Source organism: Adiantum capillus-veneris, chromosome 11 (genome assembly GCF_014529385.1).
Source record: "Adiantum capillus-veneris isolate H3 chromosome 11, ASM1452938v2, whole genome shotgun sequence".
Taxonomy (NCBI): domain Eukaryota; kingdom Viridiplantae; phylum Streptophyta; class Polypodiopsida; order Polypodiales; family Pteridaceae; genus Adiantum; species Adiantum capillus-veneris.
In genome coordinates this window covers 23,883,455-23,902,399 of record NC_140941.1, presented here as the reverse complement: position 1 = coordinate 23,902,399, position 18,945 = coordinate 23,883,455, and the positions used below count along the sequence as shown (strand labels likewise).

The 18,945-nt window shown below is 48.6% G+C and overlaps 1 protein-coding gene across 1 annotated transcript in view; it reads right to left on the bottom strand.

Moving 5' to 3' along the window:
• LOC147447001 (long chain base biosynthesis protein 2d-like) overlaps positions 1 to 18,945 on the bottom strand; it is a 98,903-nt gene that overhangs the window by 34,629 nt on the left and 45,329 nt on the right. Inside the window, exons 7-9 of the mRNA XM_086522909.1 lie at positions 18,252 to 18,415; positions 18,006 to 18,167; positions 17,529 to 17,655 (exon numbers count right to left, since the gene is read on the bottom strand). Of these exons, the coding sequence (XP_086379035.1) occupies positions 17,529 to 17,655; positions 18,006 to 18,167; positions 18,252 to 18,415 (453 nt within the window). The remainder of the gene's footprint in view (positions 1 to 17,528; positions 17,656 to 18,005; positions 18,168 to 18,251; positions 18,416 to 18,945) is intronic.

Genomic DNA, 18,945 nt, shown 5'->3' with positions numbered 1-18,945 from the left:
TGTAGGCTCCTTGTGCCATAGGATACCTCTTCCCCTTCAACTCAAGTGCGCTACCAGAGCCCTAGTAGCTAGCAAGCCCCTTTCTGCTATTTTTCCTCATATATGGGATTTATGCAAGGTCGTAGGGGCTGAGGACTGGGTCGGGCAGCCAGGGACAGGGCGCATATATGGTGCAGGTGCCAAGGGGGGTCACCTCCAGATGCATGCAAATCAGCCCCAGCAAGGGGGCATCCTTCCTAGTAGGGCACCCCTTTGAGGCCAGCGGCCAGTGGCAGGAGGGAGGCAGCCCATTGTTTTTGGGCAGCCTCCCATACCTGCGTTTTTGGGCAGCCGGCAGCCAGCCATACCTGGCATTTTTTACCTATGTAGAGGGCAGCAAGCGCTCCTTCCAAAGGGGCAGTGGGCAGCAAATTCTTCTCCTCCATTTCTTCCCCTCGGGCCATCCCATTCAGTGGACATTGCAGCCATAGGCAGGGTACCTTTCAGATCGTGCCGGCCTAGGAGAGCAAAGATTTCCACCGTCGCTAGTGGGCAGCCATACCAGCAGCCTTGAGGCGTCTCTCTCTCTCTCTCTCTCTCTCTCTCTCTCTCTCTCTCTCTCTCTCTCTCTCTCTCTCTCTCGTGCCATGTGTGAGGGGTTACCTGAGACTTGCAGATTGTCTACTATTGTGCCTATCTTCAAAACAGGTGATCCTGCAGAGCCAGAGAATTACCGCACTATTATGGTTGGGCACACATTGCCACAGTTGTATGCATCCATTCTTGAGCAGCAGTTGAGTAATTGCGCAGAGGGTGAGGGTGTACGAGCAAAGGGCCACGCCGGTTTCAGGAGGGGTTTCTCCACTCTTGATCATATTCTGACACTCAGCCATCATTGAGGAGGGCAGGTCACATGGGAGACGCATTTATTGTAGCTTTGTGGATTTCCGCAAAGCATTTGACATGGTACCGAGAGCTCGATTGATGCGCAAACTGTAGGAGATGGGGGTGCCAATAGTGTTGATTTGGGGGATTATGGCTCTATACAAATCAGTGATGGGACATGTACGCACTCCGGAGGGGATATCTGATTTAGTTCACTCCACCATTGGGGTGAAACAGGGTTGCCCATTGTCTCCTACTCTATTTGGTATGTATGTTGATGAGGTGTCTGATTACATTGACAGAGAGGGTGATAGAGGTGCCCAGCTGGCAGGGATGTGGATCCCATTGTTGTTATATGCTGATGATATTGTGTTGATCTCTGACTCACCAACGGGTATGCAACGACAGTTGATGCATTACACAAATTTGCAAAGGATAGTGGATTGTCTGTAAACCTTGGTAAAACCAAGGCTATGGTGTTTAACACCACACCACAGTGAATCAGGAGATCAGCACCGACTCACATATGGTCAAGAGATTGTAGAGTACACAGATGCATACACTAACCTTGGGGTTGTCTTCACTGGGCCGACGTTTTCTTTGGGGAGAGCAGCAGAGACTAGACTGACTAGAGCTTTTGCGGCCTTGGGAGGCTTGGAGATGATGTGTTCGCAGGTCCAATTCCACGAACCTCGGACAAAGTTATGGCTCTTTGATACCTTAGTAGCCTCAGTTATGTTGTATGGGTGCAGACATGGGGACCTTCTGTAAGCCAGGATGGTTGGAGACGTATGGAGAGTCCCTTGGTATCTATGATCTCTCGACTGATCAAAGACAAGGCCTCCGTACCCCACGCTATCATTCGAGCAGAGCTAGCAACCCCTCCTATGGAGATTGAGGCGCTTATCAGATCAGTCTCCTTTGTGCACAGCTTGTGGGATACTACTAGAGATAGATATGCTAGACTGGCCCTTGAGTCTTCCAGACAGTTAGCTCTTCAGGGGGACATTTCATGCTGGTATGCACAGATGACATCATGGTTTCAGACGCATGGTTTCACCATGGACAGGCTGCCCCCTTTCCAGTACTCTCTTCAAGCACCCTCGATATCTCTTACGCGGGTGGAGATTACTAGACTCATTTGTCAGGACATGATCCAGCTGGATACTAGGAAGACATGGATAGAGCCGCCACAAGAGTTGGGCACGAAGATGGCTTTCTATAGACAGCATCTTCTCCACCTCACAAGAGATGGGTTTGTGATTCCACCCACCTACATGGACACACATATGTCTCATGGTTTGTGGTGTGCCATTGGTCAGATACGCACATCCTCACATCAGCTGGAGATTGAGACTGGTAGATTTAGACGGATACCAGCAGACAGCAGGATATGCCGCTTATGCCAATTAGAGCCAGAGACAGAGCTACATTACATATGTCATTGCACGGCTGTTTCAGAGAAGGTTTCGGTCCTTTCTCTAGGGTCATGAGTTATGAGGATCAGAGATGTCTGAGGCTATATCCACTTGAGTTACACATATAGAGACACTTTACTGGGGAGAGATAGAGAGAGACAGTCCCAAAGGCAGATTACAGATTTCTTTTCACTAGATATGGGACAGCCAGAGGAGCAGTCATCATTGTAGAGCTCGGCCCACACTCATTCCGCCACTACTAGCACTCTCATCGACCGAGCGCTGGAGCTACAGAGATCCAGACAGCCACGATTGAGGAGAGGGGCTACACAGCATTGACGGGACTACAGCACAAGATTCGAGCCATACTCTCTCGATATGTAGAGTGCAGATGAGGATGGATTCTAGTAGTAGTATCTAGTTCTTTTGTACCTAGACATGGTATTAGATTCACCATTTTGTAACAGATTGGTCTCATAGGTCATTTTGGCCTTTTGAAGACGTTAATATAACATTTCATTGCATTTCATTATCTCTCTCTCTCTCTCTCTCCCTCCTCCATGAAAATGCTGGCCCACAAAACAAAACAAAGCAAAACAAAAAAACCACTCCAAGGTAAGTGTATGCATCTGTATACTCCACAGTCGCCTGGCCGTATGTGAATGCTGGTGCTGACCTCCTGATCCACTGTGGGGTGGTATTAAATACCATGACCTTGGTTTTACGAAGGTTGACGGACAAACCACTTTCCTGAGCAAACCTATTCAAAGCATCCCAGTGACGTTGCATCCCCTCCGGAGAGTCGGAGATCAACACAATATCATCAGCATATAACAATAGTGGAATCCATGTCCCTGCCATCTGTTCACCTCTATCACCATCGCTCTCAATGTAGTCAGAAACCTCATCCACATACATACCAAATAGAGTAGGAGAGAGCGGGCAACCCTGCTTCACCCCAGTAGTGGAGTGAATCGGGGTGGATAGACCCTCTGAGGTGCGTACCTGCCCCACTACTGACGTGTATAATGCCATGACCCCCCAAATGAGCTCTGTGGGTACTCCCATTTGCTTTAATCTGTGCATCAATCTAGCTCTAGGCACTGTGTCAAAAGCTTTGTGGAAATCCACAAAGCTACAATAGATCCGTTTCCCACGCGATCTACCCTCCTCAATGATGCCTGTGAGTGTCAAGATATGGTCAAGAGTAGAAAAACCCCTCCTGGACCCTGCCTGCCCGGCTGCGCGTATCCCCTCCCTCTCTGCCCATCTACTCAGCTGCTGCTCAAGAATGGATGCGTACAACCGTGCCAATGTGTGTCCAATCATGATAGTGCGATAATTCCCAAGCTCCATAGGGTCTCCCGACTTGAAGATAGGTACAATAGTAGATAGGCTCCAAGTATCAGGCAAGCCCTCACACATGGCACGGTTAAACATCACTACTAGAAGCTCTGCTAGTAGATCTCTGGCATGTGTGAAATGCTCAACCACTAAACCATCATGATCGTAAGCTCTCCCAATCCTCATCCTGTCAATGGCCTTCCTCACCATCTCCGCGGTGAAAAAAGCACATGTGTGTGGGCATGGATCGGGGGGGTCGGGAAGGGGGGGCTGCTCAGGAACTGTGTACAGAGATGATGCGTACTAGCCACAATCCTCTGTAGAAGTGATGGCGGGGGGGGGAGTGCTCCTGAAAGAGCCGCCAATCCTGACTCAAGAACAGCTGATATAGATCCTGCTCTAGCCCATGCAGCATTGGGTAGATTGGAAAGGATGTGTTCACAGGTTCAGTTTCAGGAGCCTAGGATGAAGCTCTGGCTCTTTGACACTCTGAGGGCTTCTGCATTACTTTATGGAGCTGAGGTCTGGGGACCTTCATTCGATCATCACTGGAGGATAGGCCGCAGTGATGGATGGGGGGACATGGAGAAGCCTCTGGTCTCTATGATCTCGAGGCTCATTAGAGCCAAGGCCTCAGTACCACGTGCTATTGTTCGAGCAAAGCTAGCTGCCCCCCCACTAGTGGTTGAGGCACTCAACAGATCGGTCTCCTTCATACACCGCATGTGGGAACTTCCCAGAGACAGATATGCCTGCCTTGCACTTGAGTCCTCTCGACAGTTAGCCATGCAAGGAGATACAGCATGCTGGTATGGGGAGATGACATCATGGTTTCAGGCGCATGGGTTCAGCATAGACAGATCGCCTCCCTTCCAGTACTCACTGGATGCACCCTCTCTGACTCTTACACAGTCCGAGATCACCAGGCTCATCCGCCAGGACTTGACTCAGCTAGACACCAGGAGGACATGGATACAGCCAGCACAGGAGCTGGGCACGAAGATGGCTTTCTACAGAGAGCATCTCCTCCAGCTTACGGTTGATGGCTTTGTGACGAGGCCGAGATACATGGACACCCACTTGTCTCATGGGATACGATGTGCTATCGGCCAGATACGTACATCTTCACACCAGCTGCGGATCGAGACTGGGAGATACAGCAGAGTACCAGCAGAGGCCAGGACATGCCCCCTGTGTGACAGCAGATGGATCTGTGTTGGGATTTTCAGCCCATGTTAAGGCCGTGTCAGTGGTCTTGTGTGTAGAAGCAGTTGGCGCAATTGTGTGTACCTAGCTTCGCAACCATAGGCAGAGTACGTTTCAGATGGTGCCGGCCTAGGAGAGCAAAGATTTCTTCCTTCACTAGAGAGCAGCCATACCGACAACCTCTCTCTCTCTCTCTCTCTCTCTCTCTCTCTCTCTCTCTCTCTCTCTCTCTCTCTCTCTCTCTCTCTCTCTCTCTCTCTCTCTCTCTCTCTCTCTCTCTCTCTCTCTCTCTCTCTCTCTCTCTCTCTCTCTCTCTCTCTCTCTCTCTCTCGTTGGATAGATCTTTGAGGTCTCTTGGGATAGATTCCTACGACGTTAAAATTCTCTTCTTCTCCTCCTCCTCCCCCCCCCCTCTCTCTCTCTCTCTCTCTCTCTCTCTCTCTCTCTCTCTCTCTCTCTCTCTCTCTCTCTCTCTCTCTCTCTCTCTCTCTCTCTCTCTCTCTCTCTCTTTTTTTTTATTTTTTTGGAAAAATCAGGGCTGTATATCACTGAGTACAATATAATCCCCAGCGGATGCCAAAATAACCTATCACGTGGGGTGTACAAGCTGAATGTAAGAATGAGAGCCACTATAGTGACAACTCGACTAGAACAATCTCATGGTGGTCTGTGTGATGAGTGGAGGAGAAACCACCGAGGGGGGGCATAATGCCATGTAATCTGGCCACCTGTAAGTGTGAAGAAGAGTGGGAATCGGGCCCAACGCCGAAGGAAGGTAAATCGACGAGCCTCGGCTGCTCGAGATGTACCTGAGGAAGAATCCCACTGCCAAATCAGAGCGTGAATGATGTCCAGCCAAATGGCAGTGACGGTATCCTGGAGGAGCTGTGGAGCCGCACTGAGAATGTGAAGACAACGAGCTCTCCAAACATTCCATAGTGTAATGCTAGTGATGACTGAAAAAACTTCATCACGTGTCTGAGGATCCCCGTGCCAAGCAATCTGTGGTAACATAGCCAAAGTCCCTCGCCGATAACCAGTCGAGGTAAGCATAAGGGCTGGATCTGTGTCTAAGCCCTCGTAGAAAACATGCGGTTCGGACATCGGCATCAACCATGAGACAGATCCCCAAGTGAGAAATCCATGCTGAACACCGGCTCTGCTAAGTAAAAAGCAAACTGCTAGCCACACTACATGAGAAGATGAGCATGACCAAAGACAGTGTGCACGTGACTCAAGTAGTCGCAAAGGACAGCGGGTACATAACGGATCATGACCCATAGTAGCTAGCCAAGTCCCAACTGGAAGTCCTGCATGTGCAATCATCCACATGAAAAAAGAAATACGACGAGCCGCATGTAAATCCCAGATGGCTGACCAAAACTGCTGTAGATAAGCATGGGAGAGACCTGAATGTAACCAGAAACGCATACGAGTGGGCTGCTCTGGTTGCTGTCTCATCAATGCTAACCTTCCAATCCTGACAGTGTACTCAAAGAATGATACAGGTTTACCGGTGGGGTCAGAGTGAGGCCAATGCCACTCTCCTGGGTCCCAATAAAGCTGAGATAGGGCACGACCCTCCCACACCCAGAGCCTCCAAAGTGCAGCATCAGCGGAATCAAAACGGGGGTCAACACAACAACGCTTCCCACGAGAGCCGACTACTCGTATGGCCTCCCATGGAGCGCCGGGGGAGACAAGGTGCGGAGAGGTGGCATCATATGTCAATCTAGCATGAATCCCCTGAGAGTAGTCAACAGCAACTGTGAACAGCATGGTGTCTAAACGAACTAATAAGAGAGTGCTCTGAGCAAAGAGGCCTTCCCAACCACAATGTGGAGGCATCTGAACCGTGCCTCGCATGACTGCATCCCACTGTGAAGGAACGGCGGAGTCAATCTCAAGCAGTCTGTCTGTCGCCCCGCGACCAATGTCGTAATGTTCTGCCACAAAATCTGCATCCAGCATACGTGTCTCATGAAACAACCGCATAGAGGCAGCAAGGCCAGTGTCCCAAGCAGCGCAATCAATGTGAGTCCTCTCTCCAAGCTGACGAGGTGGATTAACCGAAGAATCAAGAACTGCATCATTCCAAATGAGAGGCTGGCGCTCAATCTCCTCACGACATGAGGGAGGTGAGCGTATGATAGCCCGTCGCATGGAAACCCAAATCTGAAGGAGCGATCGGATGAAGGGTGAGAGGGTGGTGGTGGACAAGGGGGCATCCGTAAAGAGGAAACGATGCCCTGTATGCCAAGTATGACCGTCTCTAGTGCCGAGGCGTGGAGTCACTGTGCAAAGAGCGGCCTGAAGAAGCATCTTCCAAGGTTCTTGGCCGGGAAAAAGACCCCGAACAATAAGCTTGGTAAGAAGGGCGCGGCTCTGTAATTCTGGATCAATAATGCCAAGGCCTCCCCCTGACCTAGGACGAATAATCGTGGACCAGCGAACTCGAGCACGAGTATCAGTAGTCCCATCTGTGCCACTCCATAAAAAGTTCCGCACTAGTCGGTGGAGCTGTGCTATCACACCAGAATGTAGCATCCAACAAGAGGCCGTATACCATACTGTAGCCAGAATGACTTGGTTGGCGACCAATGCACGGCCAGCCAACGACAGATGACGTGAAGACCAATGACATAGCTTCCTGCGAATAGACTGTAGTACGGGTGCAAACTGCTGCTGTGAGGAAACATCAAATCCAACCTGAAAGCCCAGATATCTGCATGTCTGACCCGGCTGCAGCCATCTGAAACCATCAGCTACCCCCCAAGTAGGTATGTCATCACTGCCAACCAGTAACCCATGGGATTTATGCCAGTTAATGCGTGCACCACTGGCAATGCAAAAAACCTCTAGGGCCTCCCGCATGGCATCAAGAGCAGCTAGCAAATAGCGCAACATCAGCATAGTGTCATCAGCAAACTCCAGATCAATAAGGTCCGGAGCTGTAGGTACTAGCATGGTCAAGCCACGAAATGCATGACTCTGAGCACGAAGAAAGTCGGACATAGTCTCTCCTACAAATAGATATAGATATGCTGCTAAAGGACATCCCTGACGAACAGAGCGAGAAAGCTCAAAACTGCGACTGACACGGCCACCAATAGTAATAGCACTGCTAGCAGTCCTGAAGAGAGCGGAAATGCCTGAGATCCATCTCGAAGGGAAACCCATCCTGGCTAATGATCCTTCGAGAAAGTCCCACTCAACACGATCGTATGCCTTCTCGAAGTCAAGGATGAAGAAAGCAAGAGGTTCAAAAGATGATCTGGCCCACTCTACTGCCTCATAAAAAGTGAAGATGCTATCCAGTATGCATCGATCCATGACAAAGCCTGTCTGAGAAGTATGAATAATATCTGGTAAGAACGGTCTCAAGCGATGGCTGATCAGTAACGCTAATATCTTATAGACCGAAGGAAGTAGTGTAATAGGTCGCCACTGTCGGAGCTGAGTGGTGTCACCCCCTTTCAGAATAAGAAATATGAGACCTGAGCAAAGATCCGGATGCATATATCCTGATGCAAAGATGTCCTGACAACCGCGAAGCAGTGGTATATGCAATACATCTCAATAAGTCAAAAAGAAAGCTCTAGTGAGGCCATCCTCTCCTGGACAGGAGGATGGATCAAGACTCTCGATAGCAGCATGGAGCTCTGTAAGTGAGAAGGGTGCCAACAAGATCTCTGCCATAGTGTCTGTACAACCGTGTCGAGTGTGATGCCAGATCTTCTCACGGGCAAGTAAAACCTCAGTAGTGCATGCATCAGCAGTGAACAATGTCTCAAAATAATCTGCAGACATATCAAGAATAACATCAGGATACATATGTAGAGTCCCCTGAGCATCGCACAAAGTCCGAAGGGTGGTGCCAGGAGGGCGCTCTTTATGCGCAGCGAAGAAGTCTTTATTCATTCGATCAACTTTAGCTATCCAATGAGAAACTGAAGCATGATGAGTGAACTCAGACCTAGCCTCCTGTGCGCGACGAATCTTCTCTGTGAGCTCTGTCTGTCTAGCAGCGAGATAAGCATCCTGAGGCCACTCCTCAAGCAAGCGCTGAGTGGAACCAAGAGGAATGTGAAGATCAGACTCACGTACTCTCAACTGACGATGAATAATAGCAGTCTGATCACGGCAGTAAATACTAGACCGAGTAATGCAATGAGCAAGAAACTCTCCAGGGGGACCACAATAAGCACCCGTGGACCATAAGTCACGAATCTGTTGTTGCAAAACTTCAGTGGTGAGAACACTATCAGGGATGCGGCAACCTCGTCTCTGTGCAGAGGATCTAGTGAAGGAGATGAACGATGAGATGGGAAAATGATCTGAGAGGCCGGTCCCTCTCCAAATAGTAGTATATCCACCTAGAGCTGCTGCCCAAGGGCCAATGTAAAAACGATCAAGTCGCTCTAATAATCTCCCCTGTTGTCTCTGAAACCCCCACGAGTAATGCAGTGTAGCAGGGTGGTGACCAAAAGAGGGTATGTGCCAGGCGTCAACGCGGTGAATAGCTAGAAGGAATCGATCCCAAGCTGGCTGCTCATCGGGAGAAATGGATGATAGAACTAGAGGTGTGATGGATCGCCAGTCAGAGTCGCTCTCGACATTGTTGAAGTCGCCTCCAACAACCCAAGAGTCTACAGCAGGTAAAAGAGCAGCCAAGGAGGACCAAAAAGTAGCCCTCTCCCGAGGAGTAGTGGGTGCATAGACTGACATAAAACCAATGATAGATTCCCGAATAGAAACATAGATTGCTCTGCCAGCGACAAGGGTACCATGTTGCTGAACTGCGGCCAAGTAACGTGGCCCCACTGAGATGCATACACCGCAACTCTGTCCATGAAGGCCCAGAGCAGGCTCCCAAAAAGTGTGGGCTCCCGAGGGCATGAGATTACCAAAGGGAGTGGCAATCTTATGCTCCTGTACTAGTAATATATCCATAGTGCCCACTACATGAGCGTGTAAATCTCTGCGAAGTAAAAGCTTACGGGAACCTCTTACCCGAGAAGTCTGTAAACCATTAGCATTCCAAGAAACTACATGTAAATCCATAGACTGCATGAAAGAATTTGTAGAGCATCTGACTAAATGCGCATCTTCTTGGAGGCAGCTGGGCCATCCAAGGGGTGAGCTTCGGGCGGTAGGAAAGCAACCCGCAAGCCCTCTCTAAAATACGGTGTCTCATTGCACCAACTGCGGACCTCAACTTGTTTACATTGCATTACCGATGCTGCAGCTTTGACACCCCAAATGCGCATAGACATAGGAAGCACCACATCTGAGAATACATGAATGACCATAGGCAATGAATAGCAAGCATAAACATCACTCCACTCCATAGCACCAATACATGAAGGGTAGTGAGGAGACAAAACATCAGGAGCGGAAGTAGACAACCATAAATGAAGCTAAGCCATAGATTGTGCATGCACAAAATGTAGAACCTGATCCTCGGACCATTCCTGAGCAGCGTGGAATGGAAGGAAGAAGGAATGGGTAGGCTGAGAGCGACTGCCAATTAAAGAGGGAACACAACCTGTCTTGTGATGCATAGGGTAGAGCTGCACCCACAATGGCCCTTCTGAGTCACCGCACATCTCAGCCCGATGAGTGCCCTAGGAAAGAGGGCAAGAGCTAAGAAAACTGCGTGGGACGTAAGTATGAGCTGCTGAGGGAGGGGGAGGACCAGAAGGTGGAGGGGGAGAGTAATGGCGAGAGGAAGAGGAGGAGAAGGGAGAGGTAATAGCGGTGAATGATCCATCTACATGGGAACAGGGACCTCGGGAAGAGGGGAAGGAGCGGGTGGGGGAACGGCAGGTGAAGGAGGAGCCGGTAGCAGAGGTAAGTGATCCTGTGCCGAAGAAGAAGAATGGCAAGGAGAAGCAGGGGGTAAGGGGGTGGTGGAAACTTGAGAGGGAGCAAGAGAGGTAACACTAGGGGCTGCATGCGTTGTTGGTTGCTGACGAGGACGGAAGGAATGGTTACGACCCACTGTCTGCCATGCTGCCTCAGTGGGAGTTGAAGCGGAGGGAGGAACATGGAGGGTCGAAGCTCGAGGAGCACCTGTAGGCTGCTGAGGTGCTCGAGTGGTAGTAGGAGGAACCGGTTGTTGACGCTAACCACGTGGCTGAGCATGTGTGCCACGAGCCGACTATTGTTGCCGCCGATGGCGTGGCAGGGTGGGGCAATCTCGCGCCAAGTGTCCCATCTCGTGACAGCATAAGCATTGTCCTGGGCGGCCAGTGACTACCATTCGGCAAGAGTAGTCTCTATCGCGCACAGCCACAGTAATTGTATGTGGTAATGAAGTATCCCCAAACACCAAGACCTGAATGCGAGGTGGACCAGATGAGAAGATGCAGGATCCTGGAACTACCGTGCCAAAATGAGCAGCAATCATCTGGAGGAGATGCTCATCAATAAAATGAACAGGCATATCCGGGAAGGAGAGTGTCAGAGGGAATCTGGGAATAAGATGTCGACTGTCAAACTCCTCTGTAGTAAACTCGGGATACCACCTCGTCAAGTATATCATCCTGCGATCAGAGAGTATCGGAGAGCGGGCCAGGAGAGCTGAGGCAATGGCGGGATCAGAAAGACGTACCATGAATATGCCCCTGCCAAGGAATGTAAGCTCCGAGATCCGTCCCTGAGTAGTGCCCAAGGCAGTCTAACACCAATCGCGTATAGAAGATCGAGGTGGAGACTGTCCAATCATCCGGCCAACCAAGGCATGTTGTGCCAAGTGTTGTACTTTGGAGTCAATGCGTGTCAACATGTCGCCAGTGCAGTCCACGCGACAGGCAAGTGGTGATGGAGCGCCGTGTGTAGCACTCGAGACCGGCAAAGCCGCCATGAAGAATGGGCGAGACTAGCAAACGGTAAAAGCAAGACCCGAATTGAAGCTTGGACTCTCTCTCTCTCTCTCTCTCTCTCTCTCTCTCTCTCTCTCTCTCTCTCTCTCTCTCTCTCTCTCTCTCTCTCTCTCTCTCTATCTTGCAGGCGGGAGAAAGATGCACGCAAAGCACAGGTAGGGATTCAGACAGTTAGGGTTTTCAGGCTACTAGGGATTCCCAAAATTAGGGTTTTGCAGTTTCTGGTTTTTAGGGTTTTGCAGGCTGCTGATGACTGGCAGCAGGCAGCACGTGCAGGCTGGGACGTGCAGGCTGGGACGCGCAGGCAGCAGGTCACGCAGCAGGCTTGTACGCGCGCAGCAGGGGCAGGTACGCTCGCAGCAAGCAGGTACGCGCGCAGGCAGCAGGTCACGCAGCAGGCAGTAGGCAGGTTCGCACAGCCACAGTTAGGGTTTCACACAGGGAACTCTCTCTCTCTCTCTCTCTCTCTCTCTCTCTCTCTCTCTCTCTCTCTCTCTCTCTCTCTCTCTCTCTTTGGGTTTTCAACCCATGTTGAGGCCCTGTCAGTGGTCTCGTGTGTAGGAGTAGTTGGCGATGTCAATAGCAGTTGGAGTTGTGTATACCTTGGGTCTATCTAGTTGGCATGTCAGTCTATGTCGGACCACCCTTGGTCACTTGTATGAGCAGTTTGTTATCAGCATGGAGAGCCTTTCCCAGATCTCTCTCTCCCTCTCTCTTTCTCGAATGTCCCGTCTCTTTCTACCTCAGTGATCTCTCTTCTCCATAGGTGTGCCTTGTTCATGTGTTTGGCATCGCAGGTGTTCTAGATTGGAGTCAAGGTGTCCACCAGATCACAAGCCAGTTCTTGTCTTCATTGCATCTTCGGCTGCCACCTTTGACAAGACCGAATCCCCTTCCCTAATAGTAACATCTTGACGATACTTATTAGCCTCCCTTGAATAAGATTCCTCTCATCCTTGCTTAGCCGAAGCTTCACACTTTCGGTAATCTCGTCCAAGGGCTGGCTTTCAGCATTGACTTTAGGCAACTAACTGATGATCTAGTCAACAAAGAGTGGAACGGACCTCTCTTGGTATATCCTCATCTCTACATGTCTCCAATCTGAGGCCATGCGATGACGTTCGCATCTTCCCCAATGTAACAGGGAACCGGCGGGACCACAGCCCAAACGTTCCGAAACGGTGTTCCGGACGAGTCCCGTTCCCAAAATGAAGTCTAGAACAGAATGCCATTCCAGAACGGGGTGTAACTGGTACAATGTTCCGGAACGTGACGGAGCATGAGGCAGAACGGTAGAATGCGGGGCGGATTAGGCAAAAGTAGGCATTTGGGGGCAGATTTGGGGCTGCTTGGGGGGCATATTTGGGGCAGTTTGAGGACAGGTTTGGGGGCAGTTTTGGGGAGTTGATTTGGGACTAAGCTGAATGGAGGTAATTCAAATCTTACTTTAGTCGACTGTTCCGGCCCTCCTCCTCCCCCCCGTTTCCCGTCCCGTTCCAGACCCTCCCGTTCCCGTTCCGCGTAACTATGATCTTCCCAATAGTGCTTTTGACACCATTGAGGGGCGTATGTCCCAAGTATGCAGAACACAAAACGAACCCATCTAGAGAAATATGTAGAAAGTGGAGCTGGTAATGTTCCGTTTTTGAGCCCAATAGCTCTAGGGGCCTGATCTATGTCTGCTCCATGTCCAATTTCACATCCATCCATCCATCCAAATGATTCAGTTCCGTTATGTGCGAGTGAGATCAAGGACAGGACTGTCAAGGCTGTAATCAAAGGGTGGGAGTGCACAATACTCAGTCCATGTAGAGCCAGCTATATGCGCATCTAAGTAAACCGGCAGCTAGTGTTTCCCCTCGCCTGCAAGCTAGCGGGGAATATCACTGTTGTGTCAGCTCCCATACCCTGTGTAGAAAGTCACAGCTAGGAACAATCCTCAATCACCAAGATTCTCATTGGACGCTACACGGTACCTGTGGTAAAGAGCCGCTAGGTCTAGACTTTGGTAAGCCGCTCTATTGGCAAGGAATTTCACTTGATCACAAGCATCAACATTCACATTGCATTCGGCATTGCCATTAGAGGTGAGTTTTCTCTCAATCATGGAATCAGATTGTATGTCCCTTGAAGTAGGACTTCTAGCAGATACTCTTAGCTCCATTCACAGTTCACTGGTCACATTAGCGGCATGTTTCTTGACAAGCCCGTTCTCAGGATTGCAATTGTTTTCCCACTGTTACAGGATTCACTTCAAGACATCGGACTAGGCTAGTTCACCTAAGGGCTACCTTTCTTGATATGCCCATTCCCATGATTGTGATGTTTGCCCATTGGGGAGAGGAGGTTACAAGATTCAGTTCAAGACATCAGACCAGGCTAGTTCACCTCTCGATATGCCCACTCTCTCGATTGTGATGTTTTCCCATTGGGGAGAGGAGGTTACAGGATTCAATTCAAGACATCAGAGTACGCCTGTTCAGCTCTGACACGAAACTTCTTTAACTTTGGCCGAGCATATTGTCATTTAAATGGATGGAGAAAGGGGATAGATCAAGCTAGTCTGGGCAAGGGTCTAGCTTGCACAGTCAGATTATAGGGCTATTACCAGAGTTTCAGGCGTACGTTTAGTCTGAGAGTTGTTTTGAGTGAAGGTGTTGCACCGTCTGATGGTGTGCACACACCCATCTTTCGTGGATTCTTCACCTCTCTCTCCTGAAGAATCCTCCTTGTTTCATCTCCCTCTGTACAATACATGGAAGTAATATTCACCCAAGACTATTCTTTATTGGGTTACCTGGACACTATTTTGTTTGTGGGAGAGCTGGACAAATGGCAGCTGGATGCACACAAATAGTGAAGCTTCCATAACACAGACCGCAAACAGATGTTCGGGAGAGGCACGTACAGATGTCTTCACATATTGGGAGATTAAATGCAGAGAGAGTTAGGAGAAGGGAAGCAAAGAAAAGGGGGAGAAAGCATTAGCGGTAGACAGAGGCGCTTCCGGTCTTAATTGTTTATAGACACGGGAATCTTACTCCACGAGATCCACATCCTCAGGCTTCTTCTTCTTCTTTAGCAGAGATACCAGCTGCTTCTCTAGGCATGATTAGGCTCCTTGGGAAATTTCAATACCTTCACGCAGTTCAGATAAGACGAGATTCCTCTTGCTGTGCTCATGAGACAGGATGAGAAGAATTTCTATCCTCATGGACACGATAAAAATGTATATGTTAGGAGACTTGAGAGATGTTAATTGATTGCATATGTTATGGATTTTGGGATGATACTTTCTCTGGTGACTAGCATATTTTGTATATTTATCCCCTATGCTCATTTTTATTAGCAGATTATTTGAGAGAGAGAGAGAGAGAGAGAGAGAGAGAGAGAGAGAGAGAGAGAGAGAGAGAGAGAGAGAGAGATGAAATGTAATGTTAACGTCTTCAAAAGGCCAAAATGACCTATGATACCAAAAGGTTACATGTGGTGACTGTAATACCAGGTCTAAGTACAGAAAGTACAAAAAAACTGAAAAGAAAATAGTGGGTAGGGGTGGGGTGAAAGCTGATACAAAGGGTGAGTTGATACAATGGAGCTCTCTAACAGTAGAGGCATCATATACATATACATCAGTATCCAAAAGGCTGTAGAGGTTCAATGTCCACCAAGGTAAGCACTATGTCGGGACGGCTCTTATGTCGCACCAGTATGGTATAGATCCTCTGTCGCAGTCTGCATCGATGTCGAGAGGTCCCCCTCATCCATGGGCGACGGGACCACCCCAACTATATCGCCCAATCAAGAAGTATGCCTCTGGTGCTGCTATGCTGTGGGGGCTGCTCGAACTCCTCTGTCTGTGACTGAAAGAAATCTGTAATCTGCCGCTGTCGCTGGATCTCTCTCATTCTGCCCCTATTCAAGAGTTCCTCTCTGTGTCTATGAATCTCCAATAAGTATAATCCGAGGCATCTTTAATCCTGGTATCTCATGACTCTAGAAAGTGGTCCAAAACCTTCTCTGAATAGACAGTAAAAGCGGCCTCGTATCTCATAGTATACTGGGCAGTGACATATGTAATGTAGCTCCGTCTCGGGCTCTATCTACCACACCTGACAAATCTTGGACTCAGCGGGTACTACTCTAAATCTGCCTATCTCAATCTCTAGCTGATGTGAGGATGTGCGTATCTGACCAATAGCACATCGTAACCCGTGGGATAGTTGAGTATCCATGTATCTTGGTCTGATCAGAAAACCATCCTCCGTAAGCTCGAGAAGATGCTCTCTATAGAAAGCCATCTTCGTACCCAACTCATGTGTAGGTTGTATCCATGTCCTCTTCGTATCCAACTGAGTCAAGTCTTGTCTGATGAGCCTTGTAATCTCTGCCCTAGTGAGGGAGATGGAGGGTGCATCCAGAGAGTATTGAAATGGGCGTAGCCGATCCATACTAAAGCCATGTAATTGACACCAAGATGCCATCTCTGCATACCAACATGATCTATCTCCTTGCAATGCCAGCTGTCACAAAGACTCTAGTGCTAATCGAGCATATCTGTCTCTAGGGAGAGCCCAGGTGCTATGCATAAATGAAACTGATTGAGTGAGTGCCTCCACTACCAATGGAGGAGCAGCGAGCTCTGCCCAAACAATGTCATGTGCAACTGAGCCTTGGCCCTAATCATCCAAGAAATCATAGACACCAAGGGCCTCTCCATACATCTCCATCCATGCCCCCATATCTCCACTCCATACAGCACGGCCGAAGTGACAAAAGTGTCAAAGAGCCAAAGCTTTGTCCGAGGTTCCTGGAACTGAACCTGCGAACATATCCTCTCAAGTCTCCCCAATGCTACATAGGCTCTAGTCAATCTCGTATCTACTGCACGCCTCAGGGAAAATACTGGACCACTAAAAACCGCCCCTAGATAAGTATATGCATCTGCATACTCCATAGTCTCTCGACCATATGTAAAAGTGGGGGCGGACCTCCTTATGTGCAGGTGGATTGGTGCTGCTCCAAGCCTCTCTACAGCTGCTCCCACTGTGACGTAGTGTTAAACACCATTACAAGTTCACAAACAATCCATTGTCCTGTGCAAATACATGCAATGCATCCAATGACGTTGCATCCCCTCCGGAGAATCTGAGATCAGCACAATATCATCAGCATATAATAGCAACGGAATCCACGTCCCTGCAAGCTGAGCACCTCTATCACCCTCTCTCTATACATAATCTGAAAACCCATCTCCATATATCCCAAAGAGAGTCGGAGATAGGGGACAGTCCTGCTTCACCCCAATAGTAGAGTGAACCATGTCGGACATGCCCTGAGTAGTGCGTAACCGCCCTACCACTGTCTTGTATAAATCTAAGATCCCCCAAATCCGCTATGTGGGCACCCCCATGTCTTGCAATCTGCATATGAGTCTGGCTCGTGGCATTGTACCAAAGGCTTTGCAGAAATCCACAAAGCTACAATGAATCCTCCTATCATGGTGTCTATCCTCCTCAATAATGGCTCTGAGTGTCAAAATCTGGTCAAGAGTGGAGAAACCTCTCTTGAACCTTGCCTGTCTCTCTCTGCCCATCTACTCAACTCATGCTCAAGAATTCATGCATATAGCCTAGCCAGAGTGTGGCCAACCATGATGGTGCGGTAATTCCCGGGAAGCATAGAATCTCCCGACTTGAAGATAGGCATAATTGTGGACATACTCCAAGTCTCAAGAAAACCCTCAGAGAGAGAGAGAAATATTGCTCCATTATTGTCCAAAAACATGTATAATACTTTAAGATTTTACCTCTGTTTGAGCCATCTTCTCCAAGGATAACCTTCAAAGCTGAAATGACCTGCTGAACAGCGGGTGGAGACATTGACGTTGCGTACAGATGCCCAGGACTTGTGTACTTTAAATACTTTATAAGTTCCTGCATAACATCAAAGCAGAAACAAAAATTCACTGGAGCTTTTGTATGGTGACAAAACTCAGAAATTAAACCTCTCTCATAGAAATCTTGTGTTTTATCTCTTAGGGGGCTTTCCTTTCTTCCTCTTTTCACTGCAGTAATGACAATGGTGGAAAATGAAAAAGAGGAGAAAGGGCTGGGATTGGGGTTTTTATTTTTCTCAGTTTTGGGGAAAGAGAGGGGAGGGGAGCGGGGCTATTCTTTTATTTGGTGTTTACCATATTGCTAAGAAACTCATGCAGCAATTTTCCTGAGAATGTATACAAAGATTGTAAGCTGTTCAGTTTTCATGAAAAATTGTGACACCTTACATGTGAACCAGCAATGTAGCCACCACAAGACCCAAAAGACTTTGTGAAGGTGCCCATCATTATGTCGATGTCAGCTGGGTCAACCCCTGAAAGCTCGCAAATACCTCTCCCTGTTTTGCCAATAGCTCCTATGCTATGAGCTTCATCGAGATAAATGTATGTCTGCTCTATAGGAACAGTTAGAACAGCAACCGAATGCACAAGTGTCAAGCACCAGAAAGCATGCATGAACTATCACATTCAAACCTTATATTTCTTGGAAACTGCTACCATTTCACGAAGTCTGCAAAGCTCTCCTTCCATACTGTAAATGCCCTCAACCACCACAATTATTTTCTTCCATGGTCTGTGAGTCCTTGGCTGCCCCTCAGCAATTGCTTCTCGCAGAACCTCCTCCAAATGCTCCGGTGCTGGATCAAAACTTAAAACCTTAATTTTTACACCTTTCTGAAATATAAGAGAAAATAAAGATGCATTACTATTACTTTTGCCAAACTTATCTCCCGCTCCCCTTCCCCCTCCACAATATAGGAATGCATGCACACCTTTTTTATGGTCAACACAACACACACACACGTGAGAGAGAGAGAGAAATGAAATGAAATGAAATGTTATATTAACGTCTTCAAAAGGCCAAAATGACCTATGAGACCAATCAGTTACAAAATAGTGAATCTAATACCATGTCTGGGTACAAAAGAACTAGAAAAGAACTAGAAATGGAACAAAATACTACTACTACTACTACAATCTAAAACTACGTGGGTGTAGCAGCTGATACAATAGGTACCCGGTAAACTGGATGTAACAGTGTGTGAAACAAAGATGGAAGAAATGGTGAGGATCCATCCTCATCTGCACTCTGGATGTCGAGAGAGTATGGCTCGAATCTTCTGTTGTAGTCTCCGTCGATGCTGTGTAGCTCCTCTCCTCAGTCGCG